Genomic DNA, 22,524 nt, shown 5'->3' with positions numbered 1-22,524 from the left:
GGCAAGCCAATGACCTCCCAGTGGCCGAAATGCAGACCACACACTGTACCCAACTCGTACTGACCGTATGCTTATGTAAATGACATTTGTTTGTAGGTAATCAGACATTCTGTACATTCCTCGGAGCTGAGTAAACAAGGGCTCACCTCCGCTGGGTTAACTGTGGTCGCTTATCATATTAAAATTCAGCATTTGAAGGATTCAAAGACTCCAGATTTTTTTGGAGGATTAAAAAATGTGGGTGATGCGAGTAATGCAGTAACGTCTCGTCGTAATGGTGTGCCTCAAGGATCAATGCTTAGCCCTGAGCTTTTTGTGACTTAATGCTGCAATTTCACAGTGTTGGGATTTTTTGCCAACTTTTGATAACCAACCTGTGAGATGTATCCTGGTGGCACGTGGATGGGCGGGATGGAGCCGTTGGGGGACATCATGGGGACCTCGGCGGGACCTGCAAAGATCAAAAACATTGACTCAATGAATCAACAAATAAACCCCAGCTTCCTGACCTCGTCTTCCTTGTTTGGATTTTCCAGTAGTCTAACACCACACTGCCTCTCACAGGGCAGTCAAGGTACTACACCATATTTCATGTCACGTCACACAATGATGTTTTAATCACTTGCGAGCAGATTTATGGATCCATGTGGAGTGGCTACGATGTCCAGAAAACAAGCTATAGCGCCGTCACAGTATCAGATAACGAGAAATAAGCTGCCAACGTATTTAATAGAAGAAGCAGATTTCAAACTATGTTGACTTTTCCACCTTTGCCTGAACACACAGAGCATCTCCTCCTCTATCTTCTGCACGATGGGCTGCTTAAGTCATTGGGAGGCCGATGGGAACGCTGGTGGAATAAATCATGACGGGAATGCAGACACTAAACGCACCCAAACTTTAGTGGGGTGTAGTTAAAGTGGCTGGATTGTTGACGGGTAGCAAAAAAAATAAATTGTTCATTTTTCTACAAGCATAAATTTCAATTTCCTCTGAATAACTCATCACTGTGCACTTTCTTTCGTCTGTCACGGTTCCTATTTTCAGGAATTACCTGCCTCCCCTTCCAGCCATTAGTCACATCCTTCCAATATTACTCACTTCAGTCTCCATCCTTTGCTTTCTTTCATCCCAAAATGATTCCCTCTTTCCTTCCCCACCTCGCCTGACTTCCAGTCAGGTCCGACACACTCGCACAAGGGGGAGAGTGTGTGTGTCCTAAGTGTGTCAGTGTGGTGAGAAGGTCACAGGTAGCGGCACAGACAGACCTCCTTCAGTCCCGTCGACTCGCACGCCGCCGCGACGGGTATGAAAGTCCTCATTGAGAAGACACACACACACACACACACCCCAAAACACACTCTCCTGCAGATAGCCTTGTGCTCTTCGCTCGACAAACACCAGCATTCCTTGACACACACGCATTCTAGTACACACACACATTCCCATCCGTGGCCCCCTGGACCGGACCCAACAGGCCCGAATACCCCCCTGAGAAACACAAGACACTCTTTGTGAGCTGGCCTTCACGTCTACACACAGCTGTAAGCCACATGCCTGCCATTTAGCAAAGCTGCGCATAAGTGACTGCTTGTACGCATGTGTGTATGGATGTGTGTACGTACGTGGACAAATGGCTGGCGCAACGCTAACGTGACGTCACGCAACTTCCTGCGGCTAATCCGGTTGGAATTCCGAGCAACTATATGGTGGATTTACTGAGTGTAAGAAAAAAATATGATTAAGTATTGTGTAAAAGAAAATTGTGCAGTTACACGCACATACACACAGAGGGGAGGTGATGTAACATTTCATCAGATGTTTCCCATGATGCAGCTGTCAAAGCCAGCTGCCAGTGGGCCCCCAAATCACAACACACACGGGAACCCAGAGGGACCCTCACACTGTCTGCAACCATTGCATTCTCACACACATTTGCACAACATATTTTACAACAAGTAGCGGATAGCTCACAAAAATTAGCAATGAGCACCTTCGATTTCAATAAAACTATGTGTGTGTGCGTTCTTGTTTCTCTACATTAGTGAGAACCACTCTTGCCATTGCAGGTAAAGTGCAGCCTGTGTGTGTGTGTGTGTGTTGTGACGTGGCATCGCCTGGACGTTATGTAAGCATCAATAGTGTTATCTGTCCTTAGAGCCCCGAGACGCTCCCACTAAAACTCACATGAGTGTTTTTCTTGCGTGGACCAGCTAAAGGGTTAAATAAATAAAAGGTGGGCTATTTTTTTTCCACTGGGACATCCCTGCAAAGTAAATTGTCCTCACAATAAAAGGTGAATTGTCAAGGAACATGCTACTAAAACAAAAATACAAACTCAAAGCCAGATGCACAGGAGACAACTTTTAAAATATTAGCGTCACATTCCAGGTCAACGCAATTTAGCGAGGGTAGGAGAGGTGTGGCGGACGGGCGGCCAGGCGGGGGCAGTTGAGGAGGAAGCAGGGGACTTCCTGTGCGGGCCACTGCCCCGGGTAACAATGTAAAAGAGTGTGTGTGAAACTGGCAACAGAGCCGATAAAGTTTTTTTTTTCTCTCTAAATACAAGTTGGCAGTCGGCATGTAATCAGAGCGGGTCGCCGATTAGCTCGGGAATGTAAATCATAACCTGCGGAGTTTGCACAAAGGGGGGCTTACAGTAACACCAAACGTGGTTTAAGGTACGTGTAAGCACATTCCTGCTTCCAAGCCACTTTCATAACAGACAACACAACCTCGATGAAGTCAAAACTAATCAATCGGTTGATAATCGATGATCATATTAATCGACAACTATTTTAATAATTGAGTAATGTGCCCGCCCACCAACACCACGACTGAATCACCATGATGAGTGCACCATAAAAATGAACTTCTCATCGTCATTGGCAGTCGGTCGCCGGGCGGACTTTCCGGGACTCCGGTCATGGCCGAGCGGTAAGTGAGCCGAGGGAACAATTAGCAGGCAAACGGATGTAAAACTTTATTTTCTGACTGCGTTTAAAAGGTGCATGGAGTTTATGGATTTAGCTTTCTTTGCATGGAAGTTGCAGAAGTCATATCGTTTTTAAATTGAATGGCGGGACCTCTTAGGAAATCAAGCCGTGTTGACTCAAACGCAAGTCATCGAGTTTATTATCGGAATATGATGTGATGTGGGCTTTCCGTATTCCACACGAGCGGCACTATATTGCCAGAAAGGTGCAGTTCAGGAAATTGAAGGTTCCTTGCGCTTCAAAGTTACAATTAAAAAGGTAATTAAAAGGAAAATAAATAAATACCACATCATTTATAATTACCAAATGACTACAATTAAATATGAACCATAAAAATTAATTGCTCAAAGTGGGAGGAGAAATTTAAAAAAATCGTATTTCACCTAATAACGATCGGCTTTTAAACTGGTCATCGAATTCCGATGACGTGATTGGATCGCGACAACCCGAATTAGCATGTCAAGTATTTGTGTTGACGCCTTTTAAAAAATGCGAGTGCCAGCACGCTCCTCCACCCGGGGGCCGACTCGCCCCCCCCCCCCCCATAGGAGGATTTCTGCAAGCCGACCTAGTTGCTGCTGGGTCCGCTCCAGAGTAGAGCAACGTCATGTCTGGAGGGACTCAGCCACTCTGCTTTGTTCTTTCAGAAAACACACACACACACACACGAGCCCAGCTGCACACACACAGATGTGTGTACACAATTACACATGAAGGCGCTTATACACGAAGACAAACGTCTGCGAAAAAGAAAAAAAAAATGGAGACAAAAGCAACGCAACACCTGCACACTTGTGTATAAACTCTTAAAGGAGTCACGCTGGCACACACAAACACTTGAGTTCTGGAGCACGCTGACATTTGCGTAGTTTACACTGACAAATTACACTCGACACACCTGGAACAACACACATGTACACACATATACACACACACGAGGATTTTCGCAAATTATTTACTTTTTTTATATTCCTCACAAAATCGTGACTTTCAAATATTAATATTATGTAATAAATAATATAAAATAATGCTTGAGCAAATATTTAATTTTTATTTTATTTTCCAACAAATATTTTTTTTAATCTCATAAAATAACTATTCTCAACATTCTCAATATAATAACTTTAGTTGTGTAACACAGAGAACACGATAAAAGCCTTAAGCTTTTTATGTCGCCAAATTTTTGCGGTACATTTCATTCGTCGGGGAAACTTCAAGCGGGAGTGTCGCCGGACGACAGGGATTGTGCGACGCATTTCACTCGGCCCACTTGGCTCAACCCAACGGTGACTCGGCCCAATGTACACAATCCAGACGGCTTGTGACTCATTCTATCCATCCCCTAATCAGGCGGGCGCGTCTAGCGAGGAGGCGCAACAGCTGTCGGCGAGTAAACACACTCGGAGGAGTCCAATAATCGTTTCCTGCTTCTCCTCTTCAAACCTTGACCCAGTAAAAAAAAAAAAAAAGAGCAGCTTTTGTACCCCCCGACAGCCCAAATTCCTTCAGGATGAGTCACGGCCACTTTGCGGCTCCGCTTTTCCCAGTTTGATCAAAGGCGAGCGTCCGATCCGCTCTCACAACACCGATTTGACCGATTTCCAAAGCGGGATGGACTGGATCCAAGTCCACCTTGAGCGGGGACTTTCCCAAAATCCGCCGTCCCCTTCTCCGACGATTATATTTGCCAGGACGAATGGGGGACAACAATAAAGTTCTTTTCACACACACACACGCATCCGTTCGTCCAATCAGAACAATTGCATGTGCCGACTGTCAAGAATTCCCCAAAACTCTGTTAGCCATCGTTGAAAGAGTTAAGCAGAAATACTTTCAAAAGAATGTCAGCATGTTGTGGGGCGGAATTAAAACAAGATGAGCAAGGGGAGGAAAGGGGGGAGGAAAGGGGGAGGAGGGCAAACATCCCCAGCTGTACCCTGAACGTCAATCCAGTGAGGAATTTCATCCCTGGAAAAGATCCCCGCTCTCTCCTTCTGGAAAATTCACCCCTTTTTTTCTCACACAAGAAGACAGACCTCCTCCTACTTGTCTTCCGCGCCAGAACCGCTCGCAACATCCGCCCGGTCCGAAGCGAGTGGGCGGCGGCGGCGATGGCGAGGGTGCTTGGGGTCAGCGGCGTTAAAGGAGGAAGCGGCCTCGCCCGCGTTGCGGCAGACACGACCAGACACGCTTGGTCGGATTCTGTTTACCTTTCCTCCTTGTGTCGTTCCTTTTTCCACTCCGCTCGCCTGGCGTAACGTTGCCTCTTCATGCCTGTCGCGGCGAGGCGAGGCGAGGCGAGGGCATCGAGTTCACAAGTGAGCGCCGAGCAGAACCGAGCAGGGCAGGGCGGGTAACAACAATTAAGCGGCCTTCTCTTTATACAATTGGCGGCAATTCTTTTTATTTTTATCCAGCCCACTAAGAATTTACATCATTACATTTACATCACGGACGATTTAAATACTGGAAGGCGGCCAAAATTTTTCTGCAAAGTTTTTGTGGGTTTTTTTTTTCCACTTTTTAAAACTCCTTGTGCATAAAAGACTAAAACTAAAGGACTACATATTGGAAAGCAATCAAATGTTCATATGTTGCTGCCCACCTCTCTTGATTCAAACGCATCATTTGCCACTCCGAGATTATCGATCGGTCGCATCCCGTCATGCCGAACATGCCGCAATGGTAGCGCTGGTCCTACGTGCTCAAAGCGTGTTGAGCGCCATCCAAACACGCAGCGCCAGACTCTCCACAATGGCTCTCTGTCTCTCAAGGAGCTATTTCCACACGTCCTATCCAAAGCCACCGAGGAGCAGAAGTGCAGACTCAGGCAAAAAGAAAAAAAAAAAGAGTGAGACGAAAAATGAGCTTCAACCAGCCGAGTGAAACAAAAATAGAACAAGGCTAAATGTATTAAAAAGTTTTAGTACGCCATTGACTGTCAATTAATTCATATCAACTTTGTCCCCAAATACGGAAAATGATTGGCTAATGATGATGATGTCACATCCTGGCAATTCGGCCGTCGTTTCCTGCACTCCATCATCACCACCACCGATCTCCCGCTTGCCCCCCCCCCCACACACACACACACACTCAAGCCTCATCAGCCACATAAAAGTCCAACAAAGAGCAAACAACACAGTAAACCAACACAAGGCCTCATGCACACACACACACACACACAGACACACACAAGCACATTCCAGAGTGTGGTGCTGGAACACACCCTCCAGATTGTTGCCCTTTGATGTGAGTGTGGGAAAGCTCTGGGGAATGGTCTTGGTGGTGGGGGGGGACCTGAGGGGGTTCATGGGGGAGTTGGGGCTACCCCATGAGCTGAGGTTGGGTGCCGATGCTAATTAGCAGACGGATGGAGGCCTTGGCCTGGAGACACTTTTCCGTCAAGCGGAACTTTGTTCTTGTTGTTGTTGTGGATGTAAATTTACATTTTTAACCCCGCTAAATTTTGCGATTGAATTCACGATATTTTTTTCCTTCCTATTTGAGTTACTCGCGATGTCGATTTGAATTAGCACAAATCCTCGCCTGGGTTGTTCGCTAAAAAAACTCACGAAAAGCCATGTCTAAGATAAAATGACCGCTTTGGCGCCATCTTGTGACAATACAATATATCGTAGTGAGAGAAGCTTCGTTTCCTCAGTCTAGTCCGATACAAAAAAGTGCTTTGCCGCCATTTTGTGACATGTCACGACTTCGTGGGCGTCAAATACATCCAAAAATTTCTGACATCATTTTGTTCAAAAACTTAGATGACTCAAGCCAAAGCACGACACGCCTCGGAGCTGCCGCTGTTCTATTAATAACTCGGGGTATTCAAAATATTTGCATTCAATGACATCACAAAAGGACGCACAAAAAAATCAAGCCTCAGCTCGTCTTGTCAAATCCACTGAAGAAGAAAAAAAACCCACTTTGCGTTGATGTTTGTGTGAGCTGCCACACGTCATAAAAAGTCGAAATTGTGTCTGCTTGCGTGTTTTCACTAATTTACGGGGGTGGGGGGGGGGTCTTAGGTCTGAAGGGTGTGCTTGAATGCACATATTCTTAACGTGGCAGGCCACACACAAACACACACACACTGTAAGGAGGTCAGTAGGTTTAATAGTAGGTGGTGTTTGGCAGCATCGGTCAAGGCAAAGCCAAACTACGATTTAGTGTTTGCCCGCAGCCGACGCTAATGTTCCGCAGCCAAAATCGTTTTTTTTTATATACATATGAAAACATGAGATACACGCACACACAAATCTGTTAAGCGCAGCTCATTAGCAATAACAGGCAGCTGCTTTCAAACTGCTTTTAAAGCGAACATGCTATTTTATGACCCCCTTTTCCAAAAAATGTAATTGCATAACCCGGAGGGCAAGCGTTTCATAATTCACGTGGGCTCAGAAGTATTGAAGATGCCGGGAAGGATTTGAGTTTTTACAACCGATTCAGCTTGCAATTCCTCAGGATGTGTTGAAACGTGCAAAGGGACGCACAAAAAATGATTCAAATCCAGAAATGCCAGAGCTGTTTTTCATTTCCAGCCATTGATGCCGATATTTGGAACCAGCAAAGCAAAATGGCCGACGATGGGAGCAAGCCAGCACCCCACCCCGGATTCCTCCGTCTCTATCCTATGCCCTGAGGTATGTTTGTTTGGCATTATTTCCGCCCACCCCCCACAATAAACGAGGGGGGGGGGGCAATTACCTTGGGGGCGGAGAAAAGGGCGGTAGGCTTTAATTAGTTAGTATATCACACATGGGTGTGGAACACTAGGGGGTGCTCCACGAGGGGGGGTCAGGTGTGTTTCGGAGCCAGCCGGAACAACGGGGCTCTTTCAAACCTCCGCTGACATCATCAACATGAGACGCAGTGATGCAAGGGGAATCCCCGGCTTACATTACACTTTTTATTCTCCGCAAAGAAAGAGCGAGCGAGACTTTCTTTCACTTTGACGCGATGAAAGACGTTACTGTTGCCATCACGATTGTACTGAATGGCCACAATGTCCGCTTGCAGTGACGGTTGCCGTGGCGACGTGCAGTTCGCCATGAAAATAATGCGCAAACCAAAGTGCAGCTCGGCGTCTGGCTAAAAAAATGTCAAATATGCAATTACTTCAATTTCATCATTAGGATTGGAAAATCCAAATCGACTTTGAAATATAATAACGTACGTATCGTTTTATGACACATGGAAACTTTTGTTTACTCTGAGCCCATGTGAACCGAAGCGTGAACTTAAAACCAAGGTGTGCACGTGCATCGCTATGACAACACGACAAGCGGCGAGGAATACTGACCCTGGATGCATTGCAGCGAGCCGTCCTCCGCCCGGATGGTGAACGTCTCCCCCGGGTTCACCTGCACCAGGATAACCTGTGTCCAAAACACAAATAAGTTCAGATGAGCAGGAAGAAATCACGTCTATTGATGGTGGTGACATAACGCGGCCGTTGAAAGCGGCGGCGGCGGCGCGCCACGTCCCCGCCTCACCGTCATATTGTCGGCGTGCGGATGGTTGAGCGTGCACACGTGGCTGTAGACATGAAACAGGTGACCCTCCATTGCATGCTACAGGTGCGCCGCCGTTGAAAAAATAACCGTCATATCCCGCCTCGGGAGTCGGCGTGCTCGCCCATCGCCGAGCCGCTCCTCTTCCTCGCAATCGCACGCTTCCTGCCCCGCCGGCTGCTATTGCAGCGGCGGCTGCTGTTGTTGCTATGGGAACCGCAGTCGACTACGGGGTGACCCACGTTTGCCGAGGGCTGAGAAAACCCCTCCGCCAGAGCGAGTGGGCGGAGGCCGAGCGTGGAATGATGGAGCTACTTTACGTCATTGTGTGAATCCTCAGAGCATTCACACAGGAACATATTCCCGTTTTCATTTCACGCAGTTACTTAATTCATCCGACTCACATTATTCCAGGGTATTATTATTAATTCACCTTGGGAAAAGAAAAAAATAATAATTTTTGTGAAAAATATACTAAAATTCCCATATTCTACATTTACTATATTCCGTTTTAAAATGTTTCCCGACTCCTCATATGACAGACTCAACACACACGCACACATATGTGCATAATGATTGGTCTCCATTTCTGGTTGCACACTAAATTTAGGCTGCAGGGATTTGGAGTCACACAAAAAAACTCTAACTGCTAGCATGCCGTGGCCAAAAACTCCCCCGCCAAGCAAGGAGAGGAGGTACGTCCACACCGGGACGACGTGGCTCGCTGCACGCACGCCAGACAAAGTCAAGAAAAAGATTTTGGTGGACCTCAACAAGTGCTTTGTAATGAAAACTTTTTTTTAAAACTGAATGAACATGTCAGTGTCCCTCCAGGATGTGACTCAGCTTGAAAAGACTTTGCTGAGTGTTGCTGTGGGTGTGTGTGTTTTTGTTTTTCCGATATTAGTGTGACACAATCGCGGAAATGTGACCTTTTTGAAAGAAGCATTTTAATTGTTACCTTCAGGGAAAATGTGCACGTTTGTGTATAGTCTTGTCTTTTTAGGTTAATCCTTGAGGAGCACCACCCTTTCTTTAGACCGTGTTTTTGTGCGTGCATGGTGCAACCCGAGGCGTGTGTGTTTACCTGCTGCGCTGCATCACCGTTAACCATGTGCGGCATGAGCGGGACCTCCCCGTTCAGGAGAGGCGGCGGAGCCAAGTCCAGTGGAATCTGGTCTGTCATCATCATTGTGACGTACATTCATGGAGAAATTCACTCAACTGCCCTACCTGGGAAAGTACACAAAAACATATGAGTCAGGCACACATGCATGAACAGGAAGTCGTATAGTTAGATTTTGAATTTTCTCATTTTCTCAAATTAATCCGACATTAAGAGCGTCAGGTATTCAAATTTTGAAGTCGAGATATTTGAACACAAACGGTGGTGCAACACACATAGACAGACAATACCACAAATTATTATTTATAATTGTAAAAAATAAATATTAATACTGTTCATCCACGCATTTTGCACCAACAAGGTCTTTAAAGGGTTAGTAGATCCCACAGCTGCAGCTCGCACTGTTGACCCATAAACACACACACGCGCGCACATACATTCGTCTGCACGCACACGCCGACATCACCCTTGCCATGTTGGCTCCGCCTCAACACTTTTAATCACAAGTTGCGCTCCGACCGCAAAGTCTTTTTCTCCGGCCGAGCCCCGCTCCCAGCTCGGCCTGGCCATCCAGCCTCCAAAACACACACGCGTTTATGTAGCTTCCAGGACACATCGTAGACAGATGGTAACACCGCTCGCCACGCCGCCAGGAAAAAGAAGAGCAAGGCGAAGGAGAGACAAAGAGCAGAAAGAACTTACAGACCACCTTTAAAGTTGGCTTACACGTTTCCACTACTGCAGCAAAGTTATTTGCACAACACACACACACATTTTGAATATTCTCAAGCAAAACTGCACGTAGATGTTTAAGAAGCTTTGATTGGCACTTCTAAGAGCATTTACAGCAAATACGAAAAAGGTTAAGTCCAACTTAGCCTGAAAATGAATAGGGGAGCTTTTGTCTGGTTACTTGCTCTAATCTCATTTTGTTGTGTCTGCCACCATTAAGTGGCCTTCCAGGAGGCGTGCTGATGACTTCTTCAGCCAGCGCAAATGATGCGGCTGATAAACTGAAGCGTCGGTGAAGTCGAAGCAGTTTGGCAGAATATTTCTTCAAAAAGAGATTTACATTAAATGAGATGAATTTGCAATTTTTGCCCCTACTAGCTTAAAGCTAATGCACGATGCAAAATAGATCATCCTAATACTTTTGCATTCAAGTCCCTTTAATTTCTGCTGACATTTTTTTCCTGGGTTAGCATTTAATTGCTAATTTAGCATGTACGTGTGTGCTTGTGTGTAGTTTAAAAAAAAAAAAGGGGGGGCGGAGCTGCTAAATATGGTGGGAAACTGCCACTGACACCACTCCCATTCAAGCCCAGCTCCTTTTACAAAAGGTATTCAGTGAAGGAGGGACCCACTGTCTCTCTCACACACACACACAAACACACACACACTCAGATTGTGCGAGTACCTTCTTAACAGAGGTGGAGTGGAGGAGACATCGAGATACAGCGAAGTGGGGTGGGGGGGGGGCAAAGAAGGGTGGAAAGGAATGTTGGGCTGAAGTGAACACACACATGCATACGCACATACACACACAAACACACACTTGGGCAAGACAGAGGGAGGATTTATAAAAAGAGGTTTCCCACATAGGCCAGTAGCACATGTGCAGCCTGTGTGTTTGCATTGAGCAAGTGCATGTGTGTGTGTGTGTGTGTGTGTGTTGCCATCCAGCAGCCTTGTAATTGCAGTAATGATACGTCGTCGTCCACGGTGAGGAACGGGTGGAGCGGAATGCAAATGGACCCTCGCGCAACAAACAAACACACAATCACACCGTGTACCAACAAACTTCTCGGCAACTTCTCCAGGGTCCAAAGATGGACGGCCATGACGCTTTGACAAAAACGTTTCATTCCAAACGTTTCAGCGATGTGAGATATGACTGGAAGCCCAAACAAAAACATTCCTTCAGAAGTGAGGCCAGATTTTCAAAGGAGTGAAACTCTTTTTAGTTCTTGGTACTTCACGGAACTAAAAAAAACTTCCAATCAGGTATGGGAGACTGCAGCTTCTTCTCTCTCCGTCCAATATATTTGACCACTGGGAGTGCGCCAAATCACACAGTTGTGTTTATTGTGCATTTAAAGACCACTGAAGTGCAGCTTTAAATTTTACGTTTCTTTTTAAAGGATGACGAAGGCTTTTTTAGGACCCTTGTGCGCCCCGGGAAAATGTCACCACTGTAATTTGAACGCTCAGCTGCGCATCTAATTTGCACTTTCATAGAAAAACTAGACAATAAAGTGACCGTGGAAAAAAAAAAAAAAAAGAAAGAACTGCTGGGGTTTTTTTTTTTTTTTTTTGCATTTGGTCGGACGGGAAGAAGGGTGGGGGGTCCACGTCACACATTCCAGCCATGAACAAGAATTTGTCGCTCTTTGACCGCATGCTAATGTGCCCACCAGGCGGGAATTCACTTTAGCAATAAGGAAGGAGGAAGGCACTTACACCAATGTCTCAGCATTTTGCAACAAGAAGATTAGATGACACAAGCATCTGGTATGACGTAAAAAAAAATACAGTGAAGCTTTGCTTTAACAAAACCCAGATTTGGGATTGAACAGAGGCACAGGCACAGCCAAAAGCAAAAAAAAAACAGCTTTCCGCAATTAGACTTTGAGGTGACCTGAGGACAGGGTGTGACTTGGAAATTAAAATAGGATGAGGGAAGTGAGTGTTAATCTTTACAAAGCGTTCCCAACATTGAATGAACTGAATGTCCACACACACACTTGATTTTTTACTGTTCACACCAGGGGGGGAAAAAAAAGCGGAAAATTAGACAAAGGAATATTTCTGACTTAGCAGTGTGAACGTATCTTGTGGATTTTACACTATTCTTGTTCCCGAAAAAAAAAAAAAACTTTGAAGGGAAGTGTGACCAGGAAGTTGCACACAAACAAACCTGTGATAATGCAAAAATAACTTCCATGGTGGAGCTAAAAGTGTCAATTCAAAAGTTTTTTACTTGGCCGGTTCGAAGCGAGTGGAACATTCCGGAACGGCCCTTGCAAAGCTGTGCTGCAGATTAGAGGGCGTCTCAGTTGCAATTATACTTTCCCTGGATGACTCTTTGATAGAGTTTTGCTCTTAAGCTCACTCTCTCATTTGCTGCCTCTCAGGTGCCTTTTTTTAAATGCAAAGAATTCTGAAATGTGCGGCGGGCGGCGAGTTGGGACGCATCCCACTTTTTTTTTTTGAAAGAAAAAAAAAAACATGTCCTCAGCACTTCTCTGCCTCCTTTAAATAAGCAGCCATGCGTGTCGTGTTCTCGTCAAGCCTGGTTTTCGAGGAACATCAACCACAACAGAAGACAAAGTGACTTTGGTGATATTTTCAAAACAGCTCATGGCTATAAATAACATTTATCATCACATAATTGATCAAAAAGATAAATAGAAAAAAAATATATCTGTAAATTCTAGCAAATAGTTTAATTTTTAAAAAAATATATTTTATGAGTATATAACATTTCATTATTGTTTATAATAAAAAAATTACAATTTAAATCAGCAATTTCTGGGGCAACAAAAACAGCAAAACAAATGCAATGAAAATTACAGAAATATTGATCATGCAAATGCTCAATGCATTTTCCAACTCATATCTTTCTTTTCCAGGGAAACCATCACGGCCCAAAAAAATCCTGTATCCCTCGCTATTGCCATGCACTTCCTGGAAAGACCCCGCCTCCCTTGCATTCCTGCTCCCTGTTAAAACACGGTGCCCTGACTCCAAACCGGCTGCCGGGAAAAAGCCTGTTGGCGGGGCCTCATCTGGCTGCTGACAGTTCCAAAGAAGAAGAAGAAGAAGAAGCGGCGGCCTCATTGGCAGGAAGAGACCACACTTACGTAACACACACACACACACACACATATGGAAATGGAGACATTAAGAGCTGTTGTCCTTGGTCACATGTACAGCATTTAAAGGGCCGGATCAACTTCCAAAAGCATATTATAAATTGATGCAATCCCCAAGAAATTATATCTAGTGAGTTGAGGAACTTCACTGAGACAAAAGTAGTCCTTTGGCGCCATCTCTTTGCAATCACCATGATGATGTCATCAAAAGGGGAAGAGGTCTAAGTTGGGGAACGGATAAAGGAGAAAGATGAGAAGAAGGCTAGGAGAAAAGGAAGAAGAAGGGAGGAAATGAGGAGGCGAGAAAAGAGGAAAGGAGGAATGTAGGTCAGCCGGTGGGCGTGGAAGAGTCCAATTTAAATCGAAACACAACAAGACAAAGTGACCTAACAACATTCATCCAATCGCAAGTCGAGTTTCCAGCTGTTACATCACCCAAGATACACACACACACACAAATGACCCCCCTGAACACACACACTCTGCTTCCCGTCACCACCGTCACTGCTTGCGTCCATGTTTGAAAACATCATTATTGTCAAGTCGCCCATACTTTTGTGAGCGTGCCACAGGTGTTGTTATTGTTGTTGTTGAGGAAGTGCCGACTCTCCCACAAGCACATGACCATGACTCACTTCTCTTCTAAATCTTCTTCACTGCTTCCAGATTTTCTTCCTTTTTTTATTGAGTACCATTCGCATTCACATCCCCAAATGCCCTCGTTGACTTCAGGCGCACTATTTGGCAAGCGTGGGCAGAAGCCAGTGCTAAACTTGACATCCCTGTGCTAGCATTGAAGGACACACACTTCATCCAGCCTGGTTGGGTTCTGATACGACCTGAAAAAACCTCCTGGGTCTAGTTCACCATCATAACTACACTTTTGTCGTATCGTTCTCACAAAGCACTCGGAAGTCAAGGTAGCACATTTTTACTGCTCTCGTGCCCTACTTCCAGATTTAACCTGCCCCCGTCATGGAACCATCAAAAAACAGACCACCACCCATTCAGGAGTTTTTTTTTTTTTTGCAAGCTTGATGTGTTTTGGGGTAGCGAAGGTGGGGGCGGCCCGGTTGAGTGGCTTTGGCGGGTTCTCATTCCCGCTAAATTGTCCCACATGGGTGAGCGTGCGCAGTTTAAACAAACACGGCCACTTGCTCCTCAATCCACGCACGCACAAACGTACATGAAACAGTCACAAAGGTATGCATGCGTTGGCTCCAACACTCAACCGCACATACAGAATATAAATACACACACACACAATGCAGTGTGTGTGTTTGCTGGCAGACGATGAACAATCCTCCTCCCAGCTGAGCATTTTGTGCACACTCAGCATATTTGCAACATATGATTCGTATTTTCAGACGCCAAGCGCTCACAATAAAGCTCAGTCACAGCTGACAAATAGACAAAATAATCGATTATTAAAACGTGTTACCTGCAACCCAAATTTGCATGATCATTTGATTCCATTCTTCGGGTGTCCCTAATGCTGTGTCCGCTTCTCATTTACAGTTGCAGGGAACAAAAAAGTGAGTTTGTGCCTCCAGCAAACAAGCCGTAACTTCGGAAAGCCATTAAAAAAAAAGATTTTTCCGAGCCCTCGAGACGTGCCGTCAGCGGCCTCCTCGCCCGTCATTCAAAAGGAACGTCACTGTTTCGATGTAACCGATACGCTCGGTCGGAGAGTGTACTGTTACTGTACTCGTAAGCCTCGCCTACAGCCAGACATGACGGTTGGACTTTTCCGTGGCGTTTATGCAGCGCGGCGAGGCGGAAACGACGGAGGCTAATGATTTCGGCGCGCCTCCATGACACGGCTCCTAATTAAGATGCCGAGTCGGGAACACACACGCGCGGCTTTATGAGCCGTGAAAAAAGCTTGTGTTGAAAAAGTCTAGTCGCAGTGACTTGAGAAACGCACAAACACATAAAAAACAGTCTAGAAGAGTGGAAGAAGCTCATACTAGCATTTTGTATTTCTAGAAACTAGTGGTGGCACGATTAACATATAAAGACAAGAACATCTTCACACACATTTCTCTTTTATGCCCTAAAGTGGGACGTTAAAGGCGGTGCCACACTTCTATAGAAAGAAAACACACAACCATCACAAAGAAACATTGTAATATGGGAAAGTCCAAATTACCAGCAAACACAACAACACAAATATGTTTATCTTCTAATGCCACACATACGAGCAGTTTTTCTTGCATGGACCAAGCAAAATGTTCCCACAAAAAAAAAAAAAAAGCCTCTTTAATAAAAAGTGATCCCAATTCAATATTGACGGACAAGAACACACACGCACACAGACAGGCTTTGAAGAAGAAAACCCTGAATGGTCCTTTACATGCCTCACTAACTCCTCCTACTGCTGCTTGTGTTTATGAATGAGAGTAGCTTCATGAGTGTGTGTTTATGTATGGAAAAAAAAGTTGAAATAAGCGGAACTATATTTTTAGTGACATAGACTTTGCTGTCCATGTGTCTTACCTGACACACACAAACATGCACGCACAAGCGCAGACGAACGCCTTGTACCCGCCCCTCACCCCCATCCCATCCCTTTCCTCCTCCCCCCCCCCCCCCCCACAGCCGGGGGTCACAAGGTTGCATTCCTCCTCCCCAATCAGCCTCAGGATTTCACACAGTCATTCAGGGATGTGGGTGTGTATTTCCGCCAGCCTGTGTGTGTGTGACTTGGAAGGGGGGGGGGGTGAGGATGGGAGACAGGTATCTTTCCATTTTCATGCTTCTGAGCAGACTTAAGCGGAACAAAATGGATTTGGAAAACGTTTGAGCCACAAAGATGAAAATGAGGAGACGATTTGATTGACAGCTGTCAGAGTTGCTGCAGAAGAAGCTGCTGGAAAGCGAACAAAATATTCCAAGAAAATAAAATCATTCGATCCGAATCTGGTGTGGTCATGCGGGGGCAACGTCAGACAAGTGGAACTCGAGGAGGACCTGCTGAAGGCCAAAAGAGGCTCAAGGAGAAGACTTGGGGGGGAAAAAAATGACAGGTATGTGAGGATGGGAGGGGTGAGGGTGAACAAGGGCGGGGGTGGGTTGGGGGGGGCAATCGAGTATGCATGCCTGAGAGGGGGAGGCTGAAACGCAATAAAACATGTGGCTTTACATTCAATAACACCGACTTCCTCCACATGCGCACGCAGGCGTTGCATAAACACTCATCCCGTCGCATAATCTGGAAAAATAAGCGGTTAGCAAGCGGGGGAAGATGGCGACCGGCTGCTGACGCCTCAGAGATGCAGTTTTGAAAAAAAAAAAAAAAAAGACAAAAGTCTGGAGGGATCAACTAACAACATGCTAATGCAAACGTGCTAACGTCAATTTTCCTTGTGCAACTTCTCGGTTAACTATTGAATATATTGATCTTAGAATAAGTTAAACTCATCAACAACTTTGACTAAGATGGACTTTGAGTGGCGTGATTCGGTTATTCAAGGGTGTGCACAATTATGCAACCACGCTATCTTAGTTGCTTACCTTCCTGCTTTAAAAAAGAAATCAATTTAGTTATGGGGTCAAAACGGTGAAAAATACTTTTGCCAATGATAAAAACCTGGCATTTGAAGAGGGGTGTGTAGACTTTTAATATCTGCTGTTCCAATGGGAGGGGGCGAGAGAAACGCTTTTATGGTGCATTTTTCACATTCTTTTCAAGTCATCTGCTAGCAATAATCATCACACCCCTCCTTCCCTCTGTCATTTAATTCATAAAATGTCTTTGGGGAGGTTTTATCGTCCCGCTCTCAGTCGTCGAGCGCAAATAAACTCATTCATAAGAGCTTTCATGTTCAAATACGGAGGGGGGGGGGGAGCAAGTTGAAAGGCTGCTCTTTATCTCCTCCCGAAGCGGTGGTCAACAATGCAGGAAATTATCAAGGGGGGTGGGGGTCGAGGAGTTTGTGTGAGGGAAGGAGAGCTTGCTATCATGGACCCGAAAAGAAAGAAGGGATGAGGGGGAGGAGGGCAAACATTGCAGTTCGGTGCCAAGCAAACATGAGATGCTGGGATACTTCAACACAGCGCAAGAGGATGCTGGGAAATGGAAAGTGAAAGCACCAGCGAGGTTATCGAGAACACACACACACACACACCAAAGTCCCGCCAGTTTGCGACATTTGGCTCAGGTTTTCCCACAATGACACCTGCAGGTAAAAAAAAATAAAGTTCCACATACAAAACAAGAATTAGTCAAAACAATGTTTTTGTTTGTGTTGCGCAAATTAAAATATTATCGGTTGGCATCTTTGGTCACAAGAGAAACCAAGCTAAATTGATTTGGAACGCTGGCATTTGCTTTTTCCGTTAGCAAAGACGGTGAAATCAATTACAACTACAAATTTGTGGGCGGATTTTATTTTAAGGCCTTATCGATCAGCCCCGAGTTACCCCTGTCATTAAAAGTTCAATTCCAGCCAAACCCGGTGCATGAAACATGATGGTGGTCAAAGATAATGTGGAGGGGACGAGGGGGAGGGACTGCACACACACCCCAACACACACCACGCAGGGAAGCTTTGTCTTGCCCGAGTAACCTGAGAGCCGCTACATCTTCCTTTTCTGACAACACACAAGCAAGCAACACAAAAGCGCTGCTCGCCTTTGGGCGATGCGCTCCGAGCCTCGACCCCTCCCTGACCCCGTCTATTACCTGCACGACACCTAGCGAACGAGATGTCACCAGCGCTAACGTTTATTTAAAGTTAGTAAAGAGTCTTATTTTGTAGTGGGACAAAAAGACAATTAATTAATTGATTTTCCCTCAAATGTCCCTTCAGGGATTCCATAGTTTTGGAACATTTCTCTGAATTTACGATTTCATTCTAGATTCCACATTTATTAGAAGAAATACACAATGGTCCAATTTATTCTTGCGAGAACTCCTAATTCTCAAAAGATTAAAATGGAAAGAAATACATTTAGACAGATCTGTTTACAATATTTGACAGAAATGAGCCGTTTGTATACATAGGAACAAGTCGCGGCTCTTTGAAGTCTAGCTCCAAAAAAAAAAAAAAGGGGGGGTGTAAAAACAAAAGTGCTGGGGTTCTATTTCTGCAATGCGATGAGTGACCGAAGGTTCCCGAGGGCACGGTGACCCTGGCGTCTTCTATCAGCCCCGACGTTATGTTTTGATGAGGGGGAATCAAGGTTGGCATTCATGTGCGACTCAATAGACGCCAGTTAGCGGCCGCTAGCAGCTTAAACAAACACGCGGCGCGCAGACTTTTCCAGACCTCCCCGCGAGGGCCGCATAACATATACGTTGTGAGCACAGTCGGCTTACGTTATAGAGCGGGTTTGTGTCGAGTTCTCCGCGGGAAATGTCTGCGCGTGTGCGCCGGAGGGGAGAGAGCACAAGTTCACGTGTTGCATTGTGCAAAACAGAAGGACGTTGACACTGCAGTCTTTGAAAACTGATTATGGCCTCTCCAAAGTTTTATTACGATCGTTTTTTTTTGTTCTAGCAAAGATAGAAAAGACAAATAATTTGGAAGAAAATTTGGATGGTAAAAAAATAGAGGTGACCTTGTATGTGATGCATTAAGGTTGTTAATTTTCAGATCTAAATAAGTTACAGAATTTTGACAAGCGCCACCATGCTATCGTTAGCGTAGCCTTAGAAACTCCAACAGTAGACAACCACAAAGTGAAATGTTTGTCTACTTGTTGAATATGTGAAGAATGTGAGTTGTTGGTTTTTGTCAAATTATTGGATAATAAAAAAATGTCTTGTTATATAAATCTACGTTAAGCTTGCCACTCAGACAGCCCGAGAAGCAGCGAGGTCGCTTGTACCTGGGAGACAAATCTGCAACGGTTATGGAACTCAGGTCATTCACTTATATAAAGTGTTATTCAACCCGCTGACCTATGCACACGGAAGAAAAAGGCCACAGAAATATGACTCCATCGTGAACAACAGCTTCTGTGCTCTTACGGGCAACAAAAAAAAAAAGGAGATTATTATTATTCAAACATCCGACAGCTGTACGCATTCCCAGCTTTGCCGCAAACCAAAACGAGAGGACGGAAAAAATCTCACTCATTAAGATCCGAGCATTCCTGCCCCGGCATCTTCTGGACCGTTCCTTTGTTTACATTCTGATTGCGCAGAAACGCAAAGGCCGCTGAGGCTTAACATTAGGAAAACACCAGGAGGCGGGAGGGGGATTATTTACATCACTATAACAGCGACGCGAAAGCTTCCAGAAAGTCAAATGGAATAGCCCCCGGGCACACGAACGCCTTCGTCAAACGGGGCCAAGTTTACTGCGGTGACATTAATTACACTTAAGTGGCCACGTGGAGACGCATGGCATCACAGTTGTTCCTAATATTTCGACCGTCGACATCTAAAAAGTACCTTTCGTATGTAATCTACAGGAAAGTCAAACATTTTAGTCAGTGATTTTATTTTTCCACCCCACACCACTAGTGGGAGCTAGCGTACCACTTTGAGAATCACATACGGTGCCGAAGTATTACATAAGGTTGTCAATTAAAGCCGTATCCTGAGCCAAAGTATAATTTGACACCATCAAATCAAAAGTCAATCCTCATCAATTCACTGATGTGACAAAGACAAAAAAAGCAGACAACCATAAATGTACACCAAGCAGACATCATTTTGTCAACCATTTGAGAAACAAACAACTATTTTCTGTCCAAAAATAATCACACAGGGAGAAAAACTATCACCTTATTACATTATCATCACTCCCCGTCCCCCCATTTTACTTCTTAGCAAAGTAAAAGGTCTAAAAAAAAAAAACACGGCCACATCAGCTTTGCACTAAAGGAATGTCATGTGACGTCATGTATTTGGGATCAGATTTCTCCTTCTCTTCTTCTTTTTCTGCACTGACAAAAATGTGCGTGTGAGTGTCATTTCTTTTCTCCAACTTGCCCCCTGGATCCAGAGTCCACTATTAAGCAAGAGGGAAAAGGGGGGGGGGGGGGGGGGGGGGTCGGCTGGGAGGGGGGGTCATCCATAGATAAGAAAGATTCCAAACTTTTGGGAATACGATCAAACCGCACGTGTGCATGCGTGCATTGTATTCCACTTGTTGGGGATTTTTTTTTTTTTTAGAAGCATGAAAATGACAAAAAAAATAAGAAAAATGTGGCTCGATAGTTTGGAAGATGTGTTGGTGCACAAACAGACACGTAGTCGTTTCTGAGAGGTGGAGGCAAAAAAAGAGAGAGAGAGCGAGAGGGGAGGCTGGCTGGCTGGCTGGAAGGAATGCTAGGATCTGCTGGAGTGGAGACTTTTTTTTTCTTTCCTTCCCTAAACGCCTCATTGTGCAGGGAGAGGGAAAAAAAAGAAAAAGAAAAAGCACAAAATGACCCAAAAGCAACAAAGTCTCCATGATATCACTAAGAAATATCAGAGATAAAAAGAGGGGTTGTGTTACTAATTTGTGAGCGATAAAAGAGTATTTTACGTAAAGCTGTGAGACATTTTTTGCCTGGTTTGAGTGTCTTAAAAAAAAAAAGCCATTTGCTGCAAAAAACGAGCTAATCGCCTCGTCAGCATCTTCGACCCTGATTGTTGACTTTTCAATGCAAAGCAAAGCAAAACAGAGATTTAGCAGTAGAAGCTGAAGTTTGCTGCTCACTCTCCATCCAAACCAAAGTCAGCAAAAGTCCACTTTGACGGTGGAAAAAGTTGCAAAAGTCCACTTTGACGCACTTTTTCGAAAGCGCGTAAACGCAGCCAAAAGTGACTTTTTTTTCCGCTCTCCTTTTTGGACGGTGCTTGGCCAAGTGGCTCAGACTGCCGGCGTCAGCGCAACCAACGTACACACACATACACACACACTCTCACACGCACGCACTTTATAAAAGTTTCCCTCTCCAACATGGCCTCCTTTGTTGAGAAAGAGTTGAAACTCACCTCGCTGCGAATGAAACAACGTGGAGAGCGGACGATGTTGGCTGCTTTTCTCGTTTCGTCGTGGTGATGGTGGCGATGTGTGCGTGTGTGTTTTTTTTTTTTTATTCCCAGGCTCCGGAGCTCGCCTGCCTGCCTGCTCGCCTGTCTGCTGGCGCGGCGCGACGCGGACTAGTGCGAGCAAGGCTCCGCCATGTCAATCAAACGGTCCACGCACATGGGAGGCCAGATCCCGCCCCTACCGTAATGACACACACTAAAAGCGCAACGCAAATCTCTCAATCGTCCTACTAAAAGTTTCTGAGGAAAACAAAAAAACAGACTTTGCATCAGCAGAATGAAATGTTGTTTTTGTGTTTTCGTTTTTTTCACCGACTTTTCTCCTTGTCAAAATAAAAGTCAGCTTTTGGGGGATTTTTCGAGGGGGAGAACATTTTTGGCTTGGATGAAGGATAAGCAAAACTTTTCAAATCTGCTGAAGATGAACTACCCGTCCGCTAAAAGGCCGCCCATGTCTACCGACATTTTCCATCGCTGCTTCTCACACACTCAACACAGCAGATAAATGGAAGCAGATGAGTCAGGGAAGGGCCTTAAAAGCATCAACTTGGGGCAACCATCCAGTGACGTCGTGGTGAAATGTTAGACGGAGCTGACAAACATACTCATTCACTGTACTTCAGGACAACTCCAGGGTCATCTTGACATACAAGTGACCTGAAAAACATATTGCAGACAACCAAACAACATTGCTTTAGGAATTTCTGCTATCTTAATGTGGACATAGAATGAAGAATGCCGTTGACATGCTAACAGTTAGCTTCGATCGTCACAATTTTAATATGCATATATTCTTTATCCTCAATGGAAAACCTTTAATACGGCATTCCAGCGTTTGTGTTTGCACGACTGTATTATACTGCCTCCTGGTGGCCAGGGAGGTCACAGCAGGAGCAACACTTTGAATTGCAGCAGTACAAGTACTGATTCAACTCTAGTGAAAGTAAAATCCTTCAAACTGATATGTTAAGTCAAAGAAAAAACTGATGTTGGATAAGTTCTAGTGCTG

At 45.1% G+C, this 22,524-nt stretch overlaps 1 protein-coding gene across 1 annotated transcript in view; it reads right to left on the bottom strand.

The window, feature by feature from the left end:
* Nucleotides 1-21,639, bottom strand: part of fndc3ba (fibronectin type III domain containing 3Ba) — a 40,463-nt gene extending 18,824 nt beyond the window's left edge. Inside the window, exons 1-4 of the mRNA XM_049740676.2 lie at nt 21,459-21,639; nt 9,609-9,754; nt 8,311-8,386; nt 375-451 (exon numbers count right to left, since the gene is read on the bottom strand). Coding sequence (XP_049596633.1) covers nt 375-451; nt 8,311-8,386; nt 9,609-9,725 — 270 coding nt within the window. The 5' untranslated portion in view covers nt 9,726-9,754; nt 21,459-21,639. The remainder of the gene's footprint in view (nt 1-374; nt 452-8,310; nt 8,387-9,608; nt 9,755-21,458) is intronic.
* Nucleotides 21,640-22,524: the final 885 nt, after the last annotated feature.

Source organism: Syngnathus scovelli, chromosome 14, assembly GCF_024217435.2.
Source record: "Syngnathus scovelli strain Florida chromosome 14, RoL_Ssco_1.2, whole genome shotgun sequence".
NCBI classification, from domain to species: Eukaryota; Metazoa; Chordata; class Actinopteri; order Syngnathiformes; family Syngnathidae; genus Syngnathus; species Syngnathus scovelli.
The sequence above is the reverse complement of the archived record's forward strand: the minus strand, read 5'-3'. Positions and strand labels throughout refer to the sequence as shown.